The sequence below is a fragment of the Miniopterus natalensis genome, chromosome 10, assembly GCF_054644295.1.
Source record: "Miniopterus natalensis isolate mMinNat1 chromosome 10, mMinNat1.hap1, whole genome shotgun sequence".
Classification (NCBI taxonomy): Eukaryota; Metazoa; Chordata; class Mammalia; order Chiroptera; family Miniopteridae; genus Miniopterus; species Miniopterus natalensis.
In genome coordinates, this window is record NC_142090.1 from 18,612,232 (window position 1) to 18,635,299 (window position 23,068).

A 23,068-nucleotide genomic window follows, 5' to 3' on the forward strand; every position below is an offset into this window, starting at 1 on the left:
TCTTAAGAACATTTGTTTTCAACTCCTTTAGTTGTTTTTCTGCAATTCGTTTTTACACTTATACTTGTTTATGCTGCATTCCTAAATTTTTAGCTTTCATCTTTATGGACTTCCTATTTTGGAAGATTATGACTTCACTCCACCATACACGAATTGCACACACATGGGCACATGGACACAGATACACCTCTCTAATCCCAGTATGATCAGATCACAGTTTTGGTTCCATTAATATTCAGTGTTTAGATTATCATGACTGTGCACATGGTGCCACAGTTCATCTAGATAGTGTGCTAAAATAACATGTCTCCTCTCATACAACATTTTATTTTACCTGGAATTAATAATTCCTTGCTTTGTCATATGCTTGTTTTTTCTATATATCTATTATGAATTCATCCTCAGACTCTGACAGAACAGTACATATTCTTTCAGTGCATTCAAACACATCAGACAGGCCATCAGTTCTCTTTCTTCTTCCTTGGAGATACTTCTGGAGTTTTCTATTTTCCTGCCCTAATCTGGACTGGAGGATCTATAGACCAGCTGCACAGCTGTTAACTTTGACTTCCTTTCGTCATCACTTTGACAAATCCCTTTCACTTTCCTGTGTTGGATTACCGGTTACCTGGATTTTAAGTCTTCTTTCTTGTTGCCTTCCCTGTTTGAACGGTGTACATCCTTCAGAAGCTTTCGAAAAAGGATGTGTGGGAAGTAAATATATTTTCAGGTCTCTGCATGTCCAAAATATACTTTATTCTACCCACACACTGGTTTATAGTTTGGCTGGTCATGTGTTTTTCTAGAGTAAAGCTAACCTTTCCTCATCATTTTGAAGGCGTTGCTGTATTTTTCTTTGACTGGCAGTATTACCATTGAGAATCTTGAAGCCACTTTAAACCCTAATCTTTTTTCTGTAATCTTCTTTCACTCTCAAATGTTTTAAAAATTTTTTGTGCTGATGTTCCCCTTCTAATTCCTTCTCTTTCCTTTTTGCTAGGCATTTGATAGGTATTATTAATTCAAAAAGGTGTGTTCTTCAGTTCTCAGAAATATTTATTTCTTTGGTAATGATCTTGCTTTATTTTCTTTTGGAGACTTCAAAATTTGAACATTACACCTGAATAAATTTTCTAATTTCATGATGACTTTTCATTGGTTTTACTTTCTGAACTACTTTCTCATGTATCTTATCTGCTGAGATATTTTTACCTTCTTATCATTTGTAATTTCCAGGAGCTCTTTCTTGTTCTCTGAGAGTCTGTGTTTCTGTAGCTGCCTGTTCTTGTTGCACAGACACAATGTTTTCCCTTTGATGATATTAATATTTTTTTAGGTCATCTTCTACTTATGTCTTGTTTCTCTCTCCTCTAAGTTTATCTCTTCTTCTTGGTGTGACATTAAGAATGCGGTACTGACATGCTGTTTGTTAGCTTGGGAAGTGTGGTACTGACTGGTGGCTTTACTTTACAGTGAGCAGGTAGACATGGCCATTTAGCTGAGAGACATCCATATAGGAGTGTCAGTATGTTATTACCCTTTGGCCAATTTCTCCAAAAATGACTCAAATGCCTGCCTGGGAGATGAAAGTCATGCTGCCGGCGTCTGAGTAATAGGCAGCAAAGGGGGAGCAGGGACTCCCCATTCAGCACGAAGGCTTTCACTTTATAGGGAATTACTCAGCCCTCAGCTGTGGCTGTTGTCCTTGAATCCATCCTCCAGGGAAAGTGACCCTCTGACCTGTGCAGAGGGACTGCAGTTGGAGGAAGGAAGGGATTTACAAAGATTTTCACCCACTTCTCTTTTCAACCCTCTTTCTGGAGTCTCTGGGGCCTCCCTTCCCAGGTCCTTCCTGGCGTTCGGTGGAGTGACTGCTTTGTTTCTGTGGCATCAGCCCATCCCATGCTTTGTGGGCTTTAGCTTCAGTTCTTTCTATTCTGGTAAGTCAGTTATGACTTGGCCATTATCTGCTTTTCAGCTCTCAAAACACCGATGACATTTCTTTCTATTTTCCCCATTTTTTACTCAACAGTGTAGTTGGATATTTGGAAGAAGTAGAGATCAACGAATGTGTTCTCTTTCCCATGCTTAACTAGACCCCAGTCGACACAACAGTTCTTTTCTACTTCTGCTGTCCTGTTAGTGAGTCTTAGGGAAAGAACAGGACAGAAGTAATTGGAAAGATGCTGTATCAGATGGTCTGTCACCATGATTTGTTTTTTGAAAAAGGCGGAGTAAGAGGAGACAGAAGAAAAGGAATAAAGATATATGAGAGGGAAATTAACCAATGGGAGCAGGGAGGCTATTATTGAATGGTGCAATGAAAGGTATTAATGGACAAATCGGCATGGAGATGTACCCATCTTCTTTGTAACTGTGCCTGACCCTCACTCCCATTTTCTTTTTATTGAACTGACAAGGAATTATAGTGCTTCAGTGAAGTGGTACCAGACTCCAAGAACCTATCTGAGTCTCTAATACTCTTCTAAAAATTAATTTTTAAGTTTTCCTCTCATGCTCTGACTCATGAAGCCAGGTTTCATAATTTTGAATTGAACAAGTTTTCTTGTGTATCTTCTAGGCTTTTAAAAATGATTTATTTTATTTTACATGATGTTCTATTCCCATATTAGAACTTACATAATTCACAGTACTCATGGGAGGCAGTGTATGTGGTATATTAATAGAAACACAAAATGTTGAATTCCAAAAGAATCTTAAGATCATCCTGCCAAGCACCCTTCTTTTTACAAATGAGGAAACAAAGCCAGAGAGGCTGTGTCTGCCCAGGGTCATAGAGAGGGAATGTGGGTGTGGTCCAATCTAAGGATGAGAGAATTATGTCACATCATGAGCAAACTTGTTAAAAGGACAGAACCAGTCCTCTGGCATACGATTCATATTTCAAGATTTTTTCACAAGCCAAAATGCTTGTGAAAATTTCACAAGCTAGAATGCTTTTCATTTTAGAGCTGTTCACATGCTGTATATGGTTAAGATATAATGCATTCGCAAATAGGATGAGTTTTATCTAGGAGTCCCTGCATGAACAGAAATTGTAGAAATTGCATCACAGAAATTTATGAGGTAACAAATTCTTATCCTTTTGTCATTTGTGGTTAGGATTGGTTTTTATTTTTGTATTTGGATGATGCTGGGATTATTGAAAGCTTGGTGTTCTTTCAAGAAGCCCTTTTGATAAGTGATATAATGTAATGCAAAATGTTATAACACACTTGCCAAATTTCCTATAACTCTGAAGATGTAGGAGTTTCTTGGTTTCAGTGAAAAAGTGTTTGATGGTGAATACCGAAATGATGCGATTTTACCTTGGCTTAAACATTTTCACAGTTTGCAATAATAGGAAGAAAATTTCTTTTAAAAATCTGTCCTTGCCTGGTTGGGCTTGGCTCAGCGGTTGAACGTCGACCGAGGATCCAGGAGATCATGGTTCGATTCCCGGTCAGGGCACATGCCCCGGTTGTGGGTTCGATCCCCAGCAGGGGCATGCAGGAGGCAGCCGATCAATGATGATCATTGATGTTTCTATCTCTCTCCTTCTCCCATGCTCTCTCTGAAATCAATAAAGATATATTAAAAAAATAAAAATAAAAAAATAAAAATCCATTCTTCTAAGTTCTGACATATTTTAACATTGAAATAAATAATGCCATGTATATGGCTGGCTGATTAGTTATGATTAAAGTTTCTTGAACCCAACTGGAATCCTTGGTTCTTAGGATTGATGCTTTGCTATTTCTCCTTCAAAAGGTCATTTTAATGGTTACTTACATATTTTTTCTCTGTGTGCTTTCCACTCCAAGGTGAGTTGTTTGTTTCTTATTGTGGAAAAGTGAAATTAAGTCCCCTTTAGTACAGGCATGCTGGATGTTTATTACATCGTATTTAAATTATTAATGACAATCACATTTTCACGGGAAATACCGAACATGTCTGCTGACTGGGAGTAGCAATTAGAAATAGCTCCGGCTGGTTTCTGGCTAGCGCAAGCAATCCTGGCTCACTTTGGAAATGTTTTCTGACTTGTTGATTCTGGTGTATATCAATGTGCCACACAGTTACTTTTCACGCTTCTCTGCCCATGTATTCCCACGGTGACTGGCAGGAGCTGCTGAAGCTAATTCACAGTTACTAGACTCCATTCTCTTGCTCCCTTGTTCCTAGGCTTTCCTGTATTACAGCATTTCTCACATCAAATTGTAATATTTGTTTACATGTTGTGTTATTTACTCTGAGTGCCTCAAGAGCAGGGACCAAGTCTTATTATTCATTTTGCAACTCCAGATCCCTGCAGAGCACTCTGCATGTAGTAAGAGCTCAGTTAATGTTCCGAGGGTAATGGCAGGCATACCTGGGTTCATGGGGATAAGAAGCCTGCAGGACACTCTTTTGAGAGGATGTTAATGAATGAATTTTTTGCCCAACCTGAACCAGAACAAAAAGCATTTTTCTATATTATTTAGTCCTGATGTTATATACTATCTTACCTGTTGATGTTGTGTTGAATTATGTATTCTGAGGAGATTTAATGACCAAGGAGACAGTTACTGAGAGACAATAGCAAAGTACAATAAGAATACTTGACTATTAGGACTAGACTCGAACTCTGTACTTAATTTGCTCAACATCACTAATCATCAAGGAAATGCAAACTAAAACCTTAGTGAGCTATCACTTCACACCTGTAAGGATGACAATTATCAAAAACAAACAAACAACCCTTTCCCCCAAAAAACAACTAAATAACAATATATAATAAGTGTTGGCAAGGATGTGGAGAAATTGGAAAGTCTGTACACTGATAGTGGGAATGTAAAATTGTACAGCCATTAGGGAAAACAGTTATGTAAGTTCCTCAAAAAAAATCAAAAATAGAACTACCATATAATTCAGCAATCTCACTTTTGGGTACTTATCCAAAAGAATTGAAATCAGAGTCTTGAAGAGATATCTGTATTCCAATATTTATTGCAGCAAGATATGTAAATAACCCAAATACCCATTGACAAATGAGTGGATTAAAAATGTGGAAACATACATACAATGGAGTGGTATTCAGCCTTAAAAAAAAAGGAAATCCCACTGTTGTGACAACGCAGACTAACCTGGAGAACATCAAGCTAAGTGAAATAAGCCATTCTCACAAGGACAGTATTGTCTGATTCTAGTTATATGAGTTATCTCCAATAGTCAAACTCATACAAACAGAGTAGACTTATAATTGCCAGGAACTGGGGGTGGGGGGTGGTGGAGATGGGGAGTTGTTGATCGATAGGTATAATATTCCAGTTATGCAAGATGAAGAAATTCTAGAGATCTGATATACAACATAATGCCTATAGTTAACAGCATTTAAAAATTTGTTAAGAGGGTAGATCTCATGTTGTTTTAACACACACACACACACACACACACACACACACACACAGGACACAAGGAAACTTGTTGAGATGATAGATATATTATTACCTTGATTTTGGTGATAGGATCATAGGTGTAAGCATATGCCCAGACTCACCATCAAATCGTATACATTAAATATATGCAGCTTTTTAATATATCAATTATAATTTAATAAAGCTGTTAATTTTTTTAAAAAAGAACCTTTTAAATAACTAAAATTTATGATGGCTTGCTATCAAAAACTCTCTTCTCTTTTTAGTTCTATTTGAACCCATGAAGTTAAATATATAATTATATTTTTAACTTTTTTATATCTCAAACATATATATCAAATCTTGCTATGGAAAATGGTGTTGCATTACCTTGCAAAACACCACAAGTACTTGCATTTGCTTAAAAATTGAGTTTTTAGGTGCTTGTTTTTTCTCTCTAAAGTCTATTTCTTAGTTTAGTCACTACTGCACATTGGTTGTGGTGCAATTCTTGCTTTAAAGAGTTACTTAGCTAAAATAATAATAAACTTTTAACTATTAGTTCCTTCTTCCTTAAATTGAGAATGTCAACCCACTTTGAGTATCTGTTGAAAATGCTGCTTTGAGGAAAGACCACTGACTGAAAGCCAACATATGACAGAATTCAGGTAATGCTGGTAAGTAGACTAAGATACCACTTACGTGCTGGGTAGAAGAATGCTCATGGTTTGCAAGCTCTGAGCTGCTGTTGATATGCTGTTGAGAGTGTCCCATTTGTAGAAGGCGTTGGAAATGACTTTTCTATGTACAGACATAACATAGATGCAGAGGTGCTTTGCCTTTTTCTGAATGATGGTATTTTTAATGCATGGATATGCTTATTACCTCTTTATTAGATCAATCCACTATATCATGAAACAGGAGCTTCTTGTTCATTCGCTCATCACACATGTAGCGAGTGCCCACAGGTATCAGGCTTCACTAGACCCTAGAGATAGATATGAGCTCTCTGAAGTCAGAGGCCTTCTCTGTATTGTTCGCTGTTGTATGCTATGTCTAAAAAGCATCTGACATGTAGTAGGTGCTCAATAAATATTTGTTGAAGGATGGAGGAAAGGTAGGTGCCACCAATATCTGTCCTCCCCCTCACTAATTTAATGGGTGTAATTCTGTAATGAATTCCTAATCTGTAACTGAATTTCTAATTTCTGAATTAATTATAATGGGCTTAATTCAAAGTCCAATACTATTTTTTTTTTTTTTTTTAAGTCCAGAATGAGTAAGAAATTAAATAGTGCTCACTTGATTTCAATAGTCTTGGACATAATAGTTTTTCCAGGCAATGGGCTGGAAAATGTGAAATTTCTCTTCTCTCAAAGAGTCTATTCATATAGGGCATTTGAGCATTTACAGGGAATTAGTTTTATCTTTTGAAACCTTCCTGTCTTATTATTGGCCCCAGTATCTGGAAATCTACTTCGAAATGGCAGTAACAAACAAATGAACAGACAACACAAAATAAAAATCCCCCCAAACTCCAAAAGTAGTAATGTTATTGGTGAGGTGTCCTCTGTTCCCCACCTGTTGCAGTGGAAGTGGAATTCTTGGGGTGCTGCGAGAACAAGAATTTCCTGAGGCCCCCACGGGAGGAAGAGGTATTGTGTACAGCTTTATTTATTTATTTTAGATATGTTCTTATTGATTTCAAAGAGAGGAAAGGAGAGGGAGAGATAGAAACATCAATGATGAGAGAGAATCATGGACCGGCTGCCTCTTGCATGCCCCCTACTGGGGATCGAGCCATCAGCCTGGGCATGTGCCCCGACAGGGAATTGAACTATGACCATCAGGTTCATGGGTCGATGGTCAACCACTGGACCACACCAGCCAGATGTGGGAAGCTTTATTAATGAGATAACATTAAGGGAGTTCCCCTCCAACGTCCCATCTTCCTCAGTCTCACCATAAAATGTCTCATTTTTTGTCTTCAGCAGGGCTAAGATCAAAGCCACTGCCCAGAGTCTTTGCTCCATATTAAAGTCCAGTCCAGTCCAGTCCAGCATGTGGCTAGCTTAGCTTGTGTTCCCAGCTGTAGTCCATTGAGTGTGTGGGGTCAGCATGGCCATGTGCCATGCAGCTTCTAGGGCCACATGGCTGCGGAGGGAGTGATACTGTTATAATAACCTGGTTATTATTGAACAGGAAAGGAGTAAAGGCAAGACTAGATAATATAGGCAGGCCATTTATATAGCTTTGCTAATTTACCACTCTCCAAGTCTGTTTTCCCCAGCTGATTGCTGGGGGAAGGGACTGGACGGAGGCAGTTTGGACACATGCCCAGTAAGGTCCGAGTGCTGTGGCAAAGCGCTTACCTGTCAGTGGCCACTGCAGGGCAGAACCTGAATATTTAAACTTCTAAACAAAGGGAGTTCTCTCTCTTGGCTGCTGGCTCTCTCTCTCAGGCCCTGGGCCCCTGGCTCTCCCATTGCAGGGGCCACGCTCCCCTGCCTTCGCCCACATGGCTCATGGCTCTGTGGGATCCACACGGTGGACTAAGGGACTTTAATTAGCCTGACGCTCTGCTGACCCGGCTACTACAGGGAACAGGAGCTCTGGACGCTGGCTTTGCTTTTGGCTTTGCTGAACCCACAGCGGCGCCTCTTTCGGGACTGGCTTAGGAGAAGGGGGCATTGGAAACTGAGGAATGTAACTCCATGCAAATAAAGCCTTACCCCACACCTCATTCTCCCACAGGGGCTTCTGAATGTGCTCATTTCAGCAGCACCCCGGGACCCCACTAGCAGCTGAGGAATCCCACTTGTGTGAATCCAATAGCAGGAGGACAGGCAAGTACAGGTCAGGGAGCAAGAGAGTGCAAGTAGCAAGCAAGGAAGAGAATTTCTTTGTTTGGGGTTTTTAAGTAGGAGCTTAACCACTTAAGCCTTTAGGATTTCATGCCCTTGCTGTGGCTCTACCCTTCTAACCAATGATCTTTGTCCCCCAGGCTAGACTGATAGGTAAGCACCTTCCCTACATCACCCTGACTTTCCTGTGCATGCGCCCATTTTTCCTTCTCCTGCAGGGAGTGGACCAGTGGTTCCCTGAGGAGTGGCAGTCCAGATGGCCATGCTTAGAAAGGCTGGCCTCCCCGTAGCTCGCTTCCTATTTTAATATTAGCTAGCTAATTACGACAGTGACAGTACTAAGAAACTAATCCAGACAAATACAAGTGCACACAACACATTGGTAAAACTTATTTAAAACTAGTCAAGTGACTTTCTCCTACTGTTCCTGACCCCGCATTTGCTGTTTTGACCTTACAGAGAATCCACGTTTTGCCCACCAACAAAGATACCTCTGGTCTGGCTGGTCTGCTTTCCAGTCTCTCTTCTCTCTGTTCTTTCTCTCTCTTCTCTTCTCCTTCCCCCATGCCCATGTCTCCTTAGATGTTTCCAGTTTTCAGGAGTGGGAAGGGACAACACATTAGAAGTTTAGATCTAGCTTGTGGAAGGCATGAGTTTGCCTTCTAACTGTGGAACTTCCAGCAGTTAATATCCCCATTGACTGGAATCTCTAGTAAGAATTATTATTCTGTGTACATTTGAGGAATGAAATTTGAACTGTCTACAAATAATATTATAGGTGGCTATTGCTTGCTGAAATTGAGTTACCATATCTCTTTGAGGTTTGTCAGTTTTTATTTTAAATAATTTGCAAATAACAGGCTTTCTGAGGGAAAAAATGATCTGTTAAGTGTTTAGTTAATCCCTTCACAATAACCCATTTGGAAGATACTAGCATTTTCTCAATCTTTGTGTGAGGGATAGAGGCACAGAGATGTCACACAACTTGCTCCGAGTCACATAACCAGTAAGTGAAGGGCCAGGATATTGTGCCCCAGAGATGACATTTGTAACCACCATGCCACTCACTGTTTTTCTGAGTAGACATTTGGATCTGTGATGAGCTATGGTTGAGTTAGAAAGCCTAGTATATATGGACACTGACCCTGGGAGACTGTCCCAGCCCAATCTGCCTCCAGAGCACCAGCATCTATCTGAGAGTCCCCATGGGGATGGACAGGAGAGGGCCTCCAGGTCCCAGTCCTTTTCGTAGTAGGTTGTCCATAGTGTTGCTCTTCATGGGACACAGAGGGGAGTAGTATTTGCTTCATGCTGCATCTGTAGCAGGAGCGTTATTTCCTCATTTTATTGCTTTTCAGAGTCCCTTTAAGAGTCCACATGGCATTTGATAAGAGGAAAAAGCATAAAATGGTGTGTGTGTGTGTATGTGAGAGAGAGAGACAGAGAGTGCGAATGAGCACAGATTAAAGTGTAATTTTGCTCTTTTAAATCCATATTGTTAGAGATAACACTTCTTCTTTACTGTGATGTGTGAGATAAATCTCTTTCACAAAGTGCTCCTTAAGCTGACAAACATACACACTTTCATCATGTTATGCACTTTTCTGCTAAGTCCCAGTTGTACAGCACATAAGGAAGTGAAAATACTGTAACAAGAGGCGTGATTACACTTATTTGAACCTTAGAACAAAATTTACTCGACTATCAAGGATGGACCAATTACATTAGGCCAAATTGTTATTTTACTTACGCTTCCAGAAAGATGGAAAGAAAGGATGCCAAGGGTAATTAGGGTAGATAATTGTAATATTGTGATTTGTAATAAGAAATGGATTTTTGGTCTTTGCCCTGTTTCTGGCACAGAGAGCTTAAAACCCTTGGCATTTCTGAAGTGATGAGTGTTATTAAGGTGTCATTTTTTATGTTAATAAGATGACTTTGGAAAAGGCCTTAACTAACCTAAGGATGCACCGGTTGCCAGGAAAACCAAATGTAACAAACTGGGAAGGAGAGCCAGTCGTACAGAACTGGACCCTTAACTTGTGGATTCTGATTTAGTTGGTGTCCAGAGAATTGCTTGGTGAGCGGGGAAGTTCTCCACCTTCATACTGTAATTGGGATCTGGACCCTAAGAGTTTATGTGTTAATATTGTCTTTAAGAAAAAACCAAAAATTTATTTGGTTTTGCTCATTGCTATTATCTGAAGGTTCATTCATAACAAATAAATAATAGTTGACTGGCAATATCACATTTTTATTAGGTCAAAAACAGTCTGTTATAGATAATTTTTTATAGTGAATCAAAAATTTTGACCAATAATTTTTAACCAATGCTTTAGTTATTCTCTTTAACAAATAATAAAAGCTAATTGTGTTGATTTGTTTATGCACCAAACCCAAAGTCTGTCATACAGATCTAACAATTTATACAACCAGAGACTTGATCTGATTTACTTAGAGCTTAACTTGACCAAAATTCTGAAATGATTTGAGACATTGGTAGTAATCATGTTGTTTAAACGAAAATCACATTTAATATTCTATACATAGCTATGTAAGTAATTTCATTCTAATAATTTAATTCTTGATTTTCATCACAGTTAGAACTTGATGCTTTGACATTGTTTCCTGTTTTATTTCTCTCCATGGACATTATTAATAGAAAGTTTGTTCTTAAAAATAAGCAACTACTAAAAACATGATTCTTTATCCTTTCAGATTTCATTGACACAACTTCTCTAAATACCAAGGAGTTTTATGATCTTATTTCTTTTCTCTGAGCTGACTACAAGTTTTGTGCAGTTTGTATACATTGCCTTTTTGTGTGCCATAAGTCCTCTTTGAGGAGGGGTTTTGCAATTAAACAATAACAATTTATTAGTTATTTAACTTGCACTGTCATCTCAGAGATGCATCTTCATCTCCCTATAAATCTTAATCTGTATATATGGTGAGTTTCCCTTCGGATCAGATTCTCATTCAGGGAAGGACATGTCACCCTTGCCTCAGGGGCTGCTCTAGAGCCCCTTGAAGGGTTCCCTGGCTGCAGAGAGCAGCCTTGCCCAATGTCTCTGCCCCGCTACCTAAGGCTGCCCAGATCCAGTGACTGATTGATTGGAGGTATAATAGCCGGGCCTTCCTGACCTAATTGGGAAACAACTCTGGAGGCCATCCTAGCCTCAGGGCTCCCGTTGTGTTGGGTGTTTGTCTTTGGGCCATAGCCAACTGGACATCTCGCCCAGGCCTGCTTCATTCCTCACCCCTCACAGGGTGGATGCCAAGGGTAAATACACATTTCAAATTTCTTCTGAGGGTCTGCTTCTGGGGAGCTCAACCTGCAACAGTATTGTCTTAGACTTTTAGATTCTAGCTGATTACTAATCTACAGGCAAATGTTTAAATGAAACAGAACATGTGACTATTTCCACAACAGCTTTGCTTCTTAATAGTTGGCACCATTAGTAGTTTAATAGTGTTTACCATTCTTTTATTCTTTTAAAGAGTAAATTCTAATTTTCAACCCAGATCTTTGAATACTTACGGATTTTCTTCGAAAGGGGACTTAGATCCTTTGGGTAGGAATTAAGGGGGGGTGGGGAGAGAATGTAACTAACTTTTAATCTCTCACATTGAGATTGCCTCTATCACATTGTGGTGACCAACAATAGGTGAAAAGTGAAATCTAGTCATTTATGGACATAAATCTATAACATAGTCATTATAGACAATGGGCAGATGTCGTTTCTCAGAATTTAAGATAATTTATAATATTATATAAAGAATGGTGAAGGCTTTAATAATATGACCTGTTGACAATCCCATGTTTTAGATCTGAATATCAACTGTCTCCCATCTCAGGTTTGGTGATGATGCTTATCTGGTCATGGTTATTTATAATAATAATAATAATGATGATGATGATGATGATGTACCACATTTGTCTAGAGCTATATCATTTTACCTTTTTAAATTTTATTCTCTTGACATCCTGGGTGGTAGTTAAGAACCTGTAACAGAGGTAAAGAAACTCAGAGATGAGAGACTAACTAGTTCAAGGTCAGACAAGGCCCACTCTCAGGTCTTTTGGCTCCAGGTCTGTTTTCTTTCTCATTTCAACATCTTTCTGTACTAGCAAACCAACACAAAGAAATGAGCCTTTCATCTTTCAGACCTGAGACACTGGGCCACTCAACCATGAGTCTCAGCTTTGTAAAGATAAAAATTATAAATGAAATTTTTTACAAATTTTTTCTTGTATCAATAAGAATAAATTATTATGTCACCCTACAGATAAGCCAAGGTGATATTTTAATTCATGGTACCTTGTTATAAACTATTTAGGGAGATAGAGCCTGTTTCAGTGGCAACTTCCTTTGAATTACCTGCTCCATTTTTTTTTTTTTTTAATATATCTTTATTGATTTCAGAGAGAGGAAAGGAGAGAGACAGACAGACAGGTAGAAACATCAATGATGAGAGTCATTGATCGAGCCTGCAACCCGGGCATTGTGCCCTGGCTGGGAATTGAACCCTGATCGCCTGGATCCTAGGTCGACGCTCAACCGCTGAGCCACGCCCGGCCGGGCTGGTCCAATTTTTTTTATGCCACTTATTTTTAAACATGTATTTATATGCATCTTTTGTTTTCCTACTTGGCTAAAAGGAGTTTGAAGGCAGGACTCTCTCATGTCTATTTCTCTATATCAGCGGTATCTATTACAGGTCTTGCGTTTATGAATTAACAAATATTTGTCGAAGTCTGTGTACCAAACAGTGGTAGGTGTCAGGGAGTGTGGTGGTAAATGTAAAAGACAAGTTCAGTAGTCATGGAGCTTATAGACTAGTGTGAAAATAAATAACAAAATTTTAAAAATACAATTATTGTGTCTTCTTGAGTGCAAAGATAAAGGGGAAGACTAGAGACCTCAGGAAAGTCTTCCTGAGGACATGTATTTATGGGGGACAATTGGAAAGGATTTTTTGTTTTGTTTTTTTTTAATAGGAAGCTTTATTTATTTTTAATTTTGGGGCATTATAATTTTTAACAAACTTAAGATATAATTTATTTAATTTATTTTTTTATTGAGAGTAGACTGGTTACATATATACTGAAGAAATTTAAGTCAGTTCTATAATCTGCATGAAATGTAAGTATCTTAACTAGGTTCGTAATACTCAATAGAAGTACTATATTTATATAGCTATCAATTTGATTTACAAGGGGTAACCTGCTGGGTTTTTTAATAAGTCTTTAAATTTGCTTTATTTTATTTATCAATTATTTGCATCCACTAAACCATTAAGCAACAGGTGTAGTCAATAATTGATGGGCAAGATGATGGAAAAGTCTAGACTTGGAGTCAAACAGATCTGGCTTTGAACCTGGGTTCCAGTCTCTTGCTAGCTGTTGGTATCCCTGTTTCTCAGTTTCCACCTTGGAAATATGGTGAAAATACCAACCTTAGAGGCTGCCATGAGGAATAGTGAGGTATCATAGAGTGAATGAGGCTGGAAGGAGCAATCACATGTGTTGTAAAGTGTACCTGCACTTACAGTACTCAGTTGAACAAATTATCTTTCCATTGTCATTAAAGAATCCAAAGGGGGGAGGGGGGTGGGACTTGACATAAACAAGGAAATGACAAAGTTCTAGAAAGCAGCCAGTTATAAACTCCTCCATACAACATTTTCCCCTAACTGCTAAGCTTTAAAAATTATTTCCTGCAGAACTGAGCACACCTGCAGAATAGGAAAGTTAGTGTCCCTAGGACTGTACACAATCAGTGCTCTTTCAGGGTGAGATACAAAGAAATAGAAGCAATAGATGTAGGGCAACTCCTCTTCCTCCTACCCACCCTGGGACTCTAAATCAAGTCAGAGAGCCTCTCGAAAATTAAAACAATAGCTAATGAGTATTGTAGGAAACATATTTTTGATTCAGCCTGAATGTTTGACTAAATTTCACATTGTTGGTGTTTTTTTTTAACCAAACTCTAACAGTATATAATGACATCTTATGATGTCATAGGACTGTCTTGGGGGATGACATTGTTTATTACTGTATTTTAATATCTTATGCTGTTATCTTTCATTATTAGATAATTTTACATCTTTATCTGGCTTTTCTTACATTTTGTCATTTAACTGTAAGACTGCTGAGGACAGGTGATCTTTGAATGTCTGTAGTTCCTGAAACATAATACACCATGTATGCCTATGATGGATTAACTGTCTGGCTTTTTGACAGATATGAAGACAGAAAGTGTGAATGAATTTCAGGGCTAAGAAAAGAATCCTAATCTTCTAACTCCAGTCACTTGAGAAGCAATACAATCCACGATTTAATCAAATACCCATAAGACATCAAATAGCAAAATACTGGGTGGAGCAGATTCTCCATAAGTATTAGTTCAGCTGAAGTAAATGAATTGTGCAGGCCCTCTTTCCTGAAAAATACAGACTGGCCAGGCTGACAAATATTAGGTAAAGGAGAGCAATAAAAAATATATAAAAATGTATTTAGATTATGTAAAAGCCCAACTTAATTAATAAAAATGTTCAATAGATCCTGAATGAATGAATAAATCAGTGAATTCAGCCTTCAGTCTATGTCTAGATTGCCTGCTTGCCTCATGTGAAATAGTCATAATAAAAATTTTCCAGCCTGCATTTCTTCTGGCTATGAAGCCAGTAGTAATCAGAATGATACTTAGGATATGGCATGTCTTTAATGGTCTGCTTAAGTAATTGCAGCAATGTAATTAAAAGGGCAGGCATATTTTGAAACAGCTATCTCTCCCCGGAGAGTGTTACGGTTTTGATCTTACATTTCTATAGTTACCTAAACGCTTCCACTCACTGCAGTTTTTTTTTGGTCTATTTGTTTGTTTGATTTTTTAAAAGAACTTATGCATAGTTTTCAACTTAACCACTAGGCTTTGTCCCACAAGTTTTCTCCTCAAAATATGTGATCACTCCTCTCCAGTCTCATTCACTGGCCCCCTCTCCAAAGCTAGTGGGTTTTCCAAGCTCTATCATTCACCTTTTCTTACTGTTGACTTAAATATTCCCTCTGAGTGATCGCTTCACTCCCAACACTTCAACTACCTCCAGTGTCAGCATCTGACAAAATTGTAATTACATTTCCCTTCCCTCTCCTTAGCTCCAGACCCCCTTTTTCAGTTTGATGTTCCATGGGCACTTCAAAGACAACCTGTCCTGAAGCAAAATCATGCTTTTGTCCACATGATTTAATAAATACCCATAAGACATCCTCTTGTTTTCCTCCTTGCTTAATGGTGGCATCACACAAACTGGTCACAAAGGCCAACACCATACAGTTGGTCATGCTTGGTTTCTCACTACCTCCTACTTAGATCAAATCTTCACAACCTAAATATATACAATTTTTTATTTGCCAATAATACTTCAATAAGGCTGTACAACCTAGTACAAAGCCCCATCGATTCTAAGTCAGAGATTCGGACAGCTCCGTGGGCTCCTCCTCAGCATGGGAAGCATTGTGTTTTCCCTTTGCCTGTCCCCCTAACCTTCCCCCTGGGCTCGTTGCCTCCTAGTCTTTCCACTCCAGGTTGCCTTCTACATGAACAATCTTCATCCATTCTTCCATAAAATGCAAAGACAGGACACATTCTTACAGGCTACTGAAACATTTAGGGAGGAACTTAAGCATTTGAACTATTCAGAATCTTCCATAGGCCCTGCACAGCCATGCATGATCTGGCCTCTTTGTCTCACACTCCCTCTCATCTGGGCCCTGGCTGGTGTGGCTCAGTTGGTTGAGCAGTGTCTCATGCACCAAGAAGTTGCCAGTTGGATTTCTAGTAGGGGCACATGCCCTGGTTGCGGGCTCGATTCCCAGGTGTGTAGGAGGCAGCCCACCGATAGTTCTCTCTCATGGATTTTTTTTTCTCTCCCTCTCTCCCTTCCTCTCTCTCTCTCAAATCAATAAAAATGTATTTTTAAAAAAGAAAGAACTCTTACCTTTAAAAAAAATACATCTCTCTCAAACACTTTAGTTACACCCTCCTCTGTGCTCCCATTGTATGGTATAGTTTCTTAATTTGGAAATTTACTACATATTTCATGATAATTTATTGGAAATCTGTCTCCCAAATTGGATGGTAACTCCTGGATTAGACTCTGTGTTCCCAGGGTCCAACCTAATGTGTAGCATATAATGGCATCTAGTGACTTTTAGATACCTGAATGCATTGTTAATTGGGAGTAAAAATGCCTTTGCCTACAGAAGCAATGGTATAAATGATTTAATACTCAACTGACTCAAAAAGCCTGCTTAAACCATAATGGAGTTGAAGTATATTGCTAATACTGCTTTTCCCTGCTGATATTTGCCTGTGTTATTTTTCTGCTCTATTGCCGCTGAGAATCCTCTTTTATCCTAACCCAGGGGCAGAGATCTATTCTAAATCTCCATTTTGGTCTCTCTTTGCCTCAGAAGGAAAGGCCAAAGAATACATGCATCCCTACGTTCATTACAGTGTTATTTACAATAGCCAAGATTTGGAAGCAGCCAAGCGTTCATTAGTAGACGAGTGGGTATAAAAGCTGTGGTACATTTACGCAATGGAATACTACTCAGCCATAAAAAACAAGGAAATCTTATCATTTGTGATAGCATGGATCGACCTGGAGAGCATTATGCTAAGTGAAATAAGTCGGTCAGGGAAAGACAAATACCATATAATTTCAGTCATATATGGAATCTGATGAACAAAATAAGCTAACAAACATTATGGAAACAGACTCTATAGAAAGCAGACTGACAGCTGTTGGAGGTGGGAGCTGTGTAGGAGGTGTGGAGGGACTGAGCATAAAATAAATAAGAAAGAAAAAACTCACGGACGTGGACAGCAGTGTTGTGATTGCCAAGGGGATGGGGTAAAGGGATAAATGGTGATGGATGGAGACTTGACTTGGGGTGGTGAACACACAACACAGTGTACAGATGATGTGCTGTAGAGTTGTGCACCTGAAACCTGAATAATTTTATTAACCAGCGTCACCCTAATAAATCCTCTAAAAAGGAAAAAAAGACGAGATAAAATGCTGGTGAGAATATGAGAAAAGGGAACCCTTGTGCACTATTGGTGGAAATGTAAATTGGTACAATAACTATAAAAAACAGTATGAATGTTCCTCAAAAATTAAGAATAGAACTACCGTACGGTACAGCAAATCCCTTTCTGGTTACGTATCCAAAGGAAATGGAAAGAAAATCTTGAAGAGACATCTGCATGCCCATATTCTTTGCAGCTTTATCCACAATACCCAAGACATAAAAACAACTGAAGTGTTCATCAACAGATAAATAAAGAAATGACCAAAATGATATATAATTCAGTCATGAGAAAGAAAGAAATACCACTTGTGACCACATGAATGAAATTTGAGGGCAGTATGCTAAGTGAAATGTTCGACAGTGAAAGACAAACACTATATGATATTGCTTATATGTGAAATCTCAAAAAGCTGAACTCATAGAGCTGGAGAATAGAATGGTGGTTACCAGGGATAGAGGGCCGGGGAATGAGATTTTGGTCAAAGGGTACAAACTCTCAATTTTAAGATGAAGAAGTTCTGGGAAACTAATGTACAGCATGAGGATTATAGTTCACAAGATTGTATTACTATATACTTGAAAGTTGCTTGATATACTTGATAGCATATCTTAAAAATTCCCATCACTAAAAAAAGGGAAACAATATTCTGTACCAAATGATGTGTTTTTATAAAGTAGCTAACCTCATTTAGTTTGTTAAATAGTGCCCTTTGTGAATCGCTTTTTTCTTTTTTAAAAAACAATAGGTGGTGTTTGCATTGCTCAATCACAGAAAATCCCACGCGAACCAAGACCTGGAGAATTTGAAAAAATCATCAAACGCCTGCTAGAAACACCTAATGCTCGGGCCGTGATTATGTTTGCCAATGAAGATGACATCAGGTACTGTTTCCTCCTCATGTAGGATTAGATCTGTGGCCCACATCCCTTTTCCTGACATATTTCATGTTCAGTATAAAATATTGTGAGACTTCATAGGAATTGAAACAGTCTCATGCAACTGCAGATTGCCTTCTGGTGCACAACAGCCTTCGAGTTTCTAAGTCTGAAATGTCTATTGAGTAAAACCTGGGGACTGAAAGAAGTGAGACAAGGATGAGAGTCAGAATGAAGTATACAAGGTTAAGGGCAAGGCTGCCTAACAGGTGCTGGAGTTAGTCACCAATATATTCCCTTTAGGAGATGATAAGACTCAGGCAGTTGGAATGCTTGACTAATTGTTTAATGGTGCCCTACTGAGGGTATATAACTGGATATAGCCGTCTTGTAACATTCATAAGTGTAGTGTTTCTCGATAAATGTGGTATGTTTTCTTTCTTTTAATTCCCCCAGGAGGGTATTGGAAGCAGCAAAAAAATTAAACCAAAGTGGGCATTTTCTTTGGATCGGCTCTGATAGTTGGGGATCCAAAATAGCACCCGTTTATCAGCAGGAAGAGATTGCAGAAGGGGCTGTGACGATTTTGCCCAAAAGAGCATCAATTGATGGTAAGGATGCCTGGTAGAGAATATGTTTTCATTCCAATTAAATCAAAACTCAAAGGTGCATATACTGAAATGCACCCATTATTGATGACTCTGGACAGAATTTTTAGTTCTGATGGCAGAATTGCCAAGACAGTAACTATTTACCCAGTATATATATATATACACACACACACATCTTGTTAGAAGAGTACTTATTGGATTTTTCAAAGAAAGGCAATTATAGTTGGCCTTAATATTCCCATGACGTAAGACATTTTGAAGATGTCCTCTAAGTTTGCGTGCTTCCATGGGCATACATGATGATTACAGCGCTGTTGGAGGGAGAGTGCTTGCTTCATAGAAAATGGGGACATGATGCTGGCAGACCCTATGGATAAAATAAACGCTACAGCGAAGATGTGGAACATCCCTGAAAGGCCGCCTGTCTCCCAAATGTCTTTGCCAATGGTCTTATCAGTGACTGAAATTCCTACCTTCCCCATTATCCTTTTGAGTAAGGCATTATTTCCAGGTGGCCTCCCTTCAATGCGGTCATTACCTGAGCAGGCTGACACGTTAGCCCATTACCCATGACTCCAGATGGTTACATTAGTACTGACTAGTTAATTGAATTAGCTGAAAATGGAGCATATAGGAGAGATAAATTTTGAGGTGGGTAGAAGCATAGAAGCCTGGAACACTAACCCTTAGTTGGGGGGGGAATGAAAAAAGTCTGAGTTGGTTCTGAATATTTAGCCTGAGGTCACTGGTCCCTGACACTGGGAGACCTAGAAGAGAGGGAGAGGTTGAGATGATGACACCAACAGGCTTTCCTGTTACGCTCATCCCTGGGGACAGGTGCCTGAATGGTAAATGGTGGGGTGGAGATACTGTCCCCTGATTCTTCTTTGCTTTTGCCATAAGGGAAGCTTTTGGTTTCCCCCATTTAACACATTTTGGTGGTTTTTTCCCATGTAATAATCACAATATAACATAATATCCACTTAGAAGCTCTGATAATATTTGTTTATGAAAGAATATTAAAATCATAACTTTCTTCTTTAAAATAGGATTTGATCGATACTTTAGAAGCCGAACTCTTGCCAATAATCGAAGAAATGTGTGGTTCGCAGAGTTTTGGGAGGAGAATTTTGGATGCAAGTTAGGATCACATGGAAAAAGGAACAGTCATATAAAGAAATGCACAGGTAGCCACTTAAATATTTTCTTTGGTACATTCGTTTTATCATTACCTGAGAAATGAAGTATTTCTATATGGATAGTGATGGAGGTATTTTCTGTTTTCTTGTGTCTCTTGTCATGGTTTCCCAGAAGGGCTGAGCATACATTGCTCATTCAACAAACTTAGGTGTACTCACTGGTTCTTACAGTCAACCAACAAATATTTATTGGACATGTACCGTGTGCTGGGTGTTTCAGTCTTACTTAAAAAACATTTATTGAGTTTCTACTTTGGGCAAAGCATTTTATTAGGATTGTTGGGATATGGACAAATACCAAAGACATGATATTGCTCTCCAGTGAAGATGATGGATCATAATAATTTGCTATAAGACATTGTTGTTTTTTTAAAAATGATTTCAATCCATGTCCCTTATAATAACCTCCCATATTCTGCATAGCACCAGCAACTATGATTTTTTATGATTTATTTTATATATTATGCTTAAAAATAATAGTGATTATTAAATATTTATATTTTAAGTGTAAGAATTAAGCATATCTAATTGCACATTTTGATGATTTTATGAATAGAAATATATATGTAATATTAAAAATTACTTATAACTAAATTGGGCAAGGTCCCAGATACAAGGTCAATATTAACGTTAAAAAAGTCCATTTCATATATATCATATTATATAAGAAACTAACACATAGAAAATGAAAGTTAAAGGCTACTGTTTATAGCATGATAAAAGAAAACATAAGACATTAGGGATAATGTTTAAAAAGATAAATAAATCCTCTACCCTGAATGCTAAACACTTGAAGGGGTATTTTATAACCACACATCCCTTCCTCACACCCATATTTTGATATTCTCCTTTCCCTCTACTCACTTCCTTTGGAAAGAGCTGTTCAGATAAAAGATATTCTATGATAAATGCTAGAGTGGGCATCTATGCAGAGCAAGGAGGGCGATGTGGAGATAGGCACCAGGCTGGGGAGGCATCTGACTGCAGGCTGCGTGTGCCAGGCACTGTTCCAGGAGCTGGGGTGAGGAAGGGAGGAGAGGTCTCTGCTCACAGAGCTTACCTTTGACTGTGAGGTGACAGATACTAAATAAGTAAATGTATAAAGGAACAGAAACTTCCAGATGCCAAGACATGTTTATAAGAAATAGAAGAGTGAATGTGAAAGGGTGGTTGGGTGGTGTGGCAGGGAGAGCGGCAATTAGATTGTGTGGTCACCGAATGCTGCCCCAAGTAGGGGGCATGTGAGATGAGGCCTGAAAAGCCAGAAGGTGTCAGCTGTGTGAAGATATGAGGACAGCCCATTGCAGGATCTAGGGCAAGTCTCTCTTGTTCAAGGTGCAGAAGAAAAAGCACAGGGAGGCTGGAGTGAGCGAGGGTGAGGGCAGTGAGTGAGAGGGGCCATGGGGGCAGGTGAAGCTAAAGAGATAGGCTGGGGCCAGGTCATGCAAGTTCTTGAAGTTCTTTCTAGGAGTTCCAGAGCTGAGGCATTTGGGCTTTACCATACCTGTAGGGTAGAATTACCTGAGTTTTTTTTATCCAGGGCATTGCTCAGATACCTGTTTTAAGAGAATTCCTCTGGCAGAAGTGTAAGGAGGATTGGAGATCAGGGGAGAGATAGGAGAAGGGTCAGTGAGGGCCCATCAGTCGTTCTGGTGATGGGCAGTCACGGCCTAGACACAGACATGTTAGTTAGGGTACATCACAGAGGACAGAGTCTGTAGGTAGTATTTACACTGCATGAAGTGATTAATGCTGGGGGTAGTTAGTGATGGAGGTTCTGAATGTCAAATCTCTCCCTGCTAGGTCTAGGAAAATAGTTATGTATTTACTTAGCAGAGAAGACCGAATAAATGGTGCATTTGGAGGGACTAATTTGAGTTTGGTTTTGATATAGCCCCATGGAACTGCCCAGCAGGTGGCAGCGTAAGGTCTGGGACCCACATAGTGTTCAGCACTAAAAATACACTTTAGGCAGATGGAGACCTACCTGGAAGTTCAAGACAAGGGCAGAGGTGCAGTTGCCATTGGAGGCTGAGCGGAGATGAGGGGTGAGAGACTGAAGACTCTAGGGGAGGAGCCAGGAAAGGAAACTGAGTGGGTGAGTTTGGGAAGGAGATGAACTGGGGGCCACTGCCCTCTCAGTGTGTAGGAAATAAGATGGGTGCACACAGTTTCAGTGCTGCAAGAGGTGTGGCTGAGGCAGAGGAAGCGTGATCGGGAGACTCTGATTGTGAGACAACCGGAATAGAAGAAGTGGGGGAAAGAATGCTTGTTCAAGAAGTTTGGCAGAAAAAGAAAGTAGGTGTAGGAGGGGAAGTTGAGGAAGAATCAGGGATGCAGACCTTTTCTTTAGGACAGAGCACATGGAAGCCTGTTCTCAGAGAGACCTAGGATTTGGAAGGAATAACTGGAGAAAAGGAGATTAAACGTGGAGTGGGCCGTTGACAGAAACTTCAGGGAGGGGCATGAAGAGGAGTTATTAATTTTCAATAATGTGATTAAGTTGGAAAAAAGAATATAGACAAACATGTACCTAAGCAGAGGGGGGCATCCTATAATTAAATGCAACATTAGGAAGTTCAGAAAATATATGGCTGTAAGTTCAAGTTTTAAATTTAAAGCTCCATGGAGGAGATGAGTGCTTGATTATAAGAAAGCTTTGAGAAAGAGCATCCAAGATAATGGGAATGGTGGGTCAGCAGGGCAGAGACACAGAGTAGGACATGGAGATGTGCGAGGGAGGGTGGAGAGATCTGCCTGACTGGGTAGGAGGGTGCATGTGAAGGAATAGTGGCAAATAAAGAGGGGCCACTTTATAGAAGAACTTGAAAGACTTTATGCACAGAGTCCCCTGTGTGTTTTTCATTCAGATATATTTTTTACACTGTGCTCAATTCTGAATTCTGAATGTGTCTTATCATCTGCACATTCATATCTGTTGTTTTAAGACTGTTTAATGAAAATCTGCCAGTAACTGAAATGATGAGCACAGTTCTTTTTATACATATTACATTTAATA

The 23,068-nt window shown here is 39.2% G+C and overlaps 1 protein-coding gene across 2 annotated transcripts in view; it reads left to right on the forward strand.

Annotated features, from left to right (window-relative positions):
- Positions 1-23,068, forward strand: part of GRM8 (glutamate metabotropic receptor 8) — a 689,326-nt gene that overhangs the window by 314,572 nt on the left and 351,686 nt on the right. For both annotated transcript variants that reach the window (XM_087821041.1, XM_087821040.1), the window contains exons 4-6: positions 18,110-18,245; positions 18,696-18,850; positions 19,900-20,037. In XM_087821041.1, the coding sequence (XP_087677167.1) occupies positions 18,110-18,245; positions 18,696-18,850; positions 19,900-20,037 (429 nt within the window). The remainder of the gene's footprint in view (positions 1-18,109; positions 18,246-18,695; positions 18,851-19,899; positions 20,038-23,068) is intronic.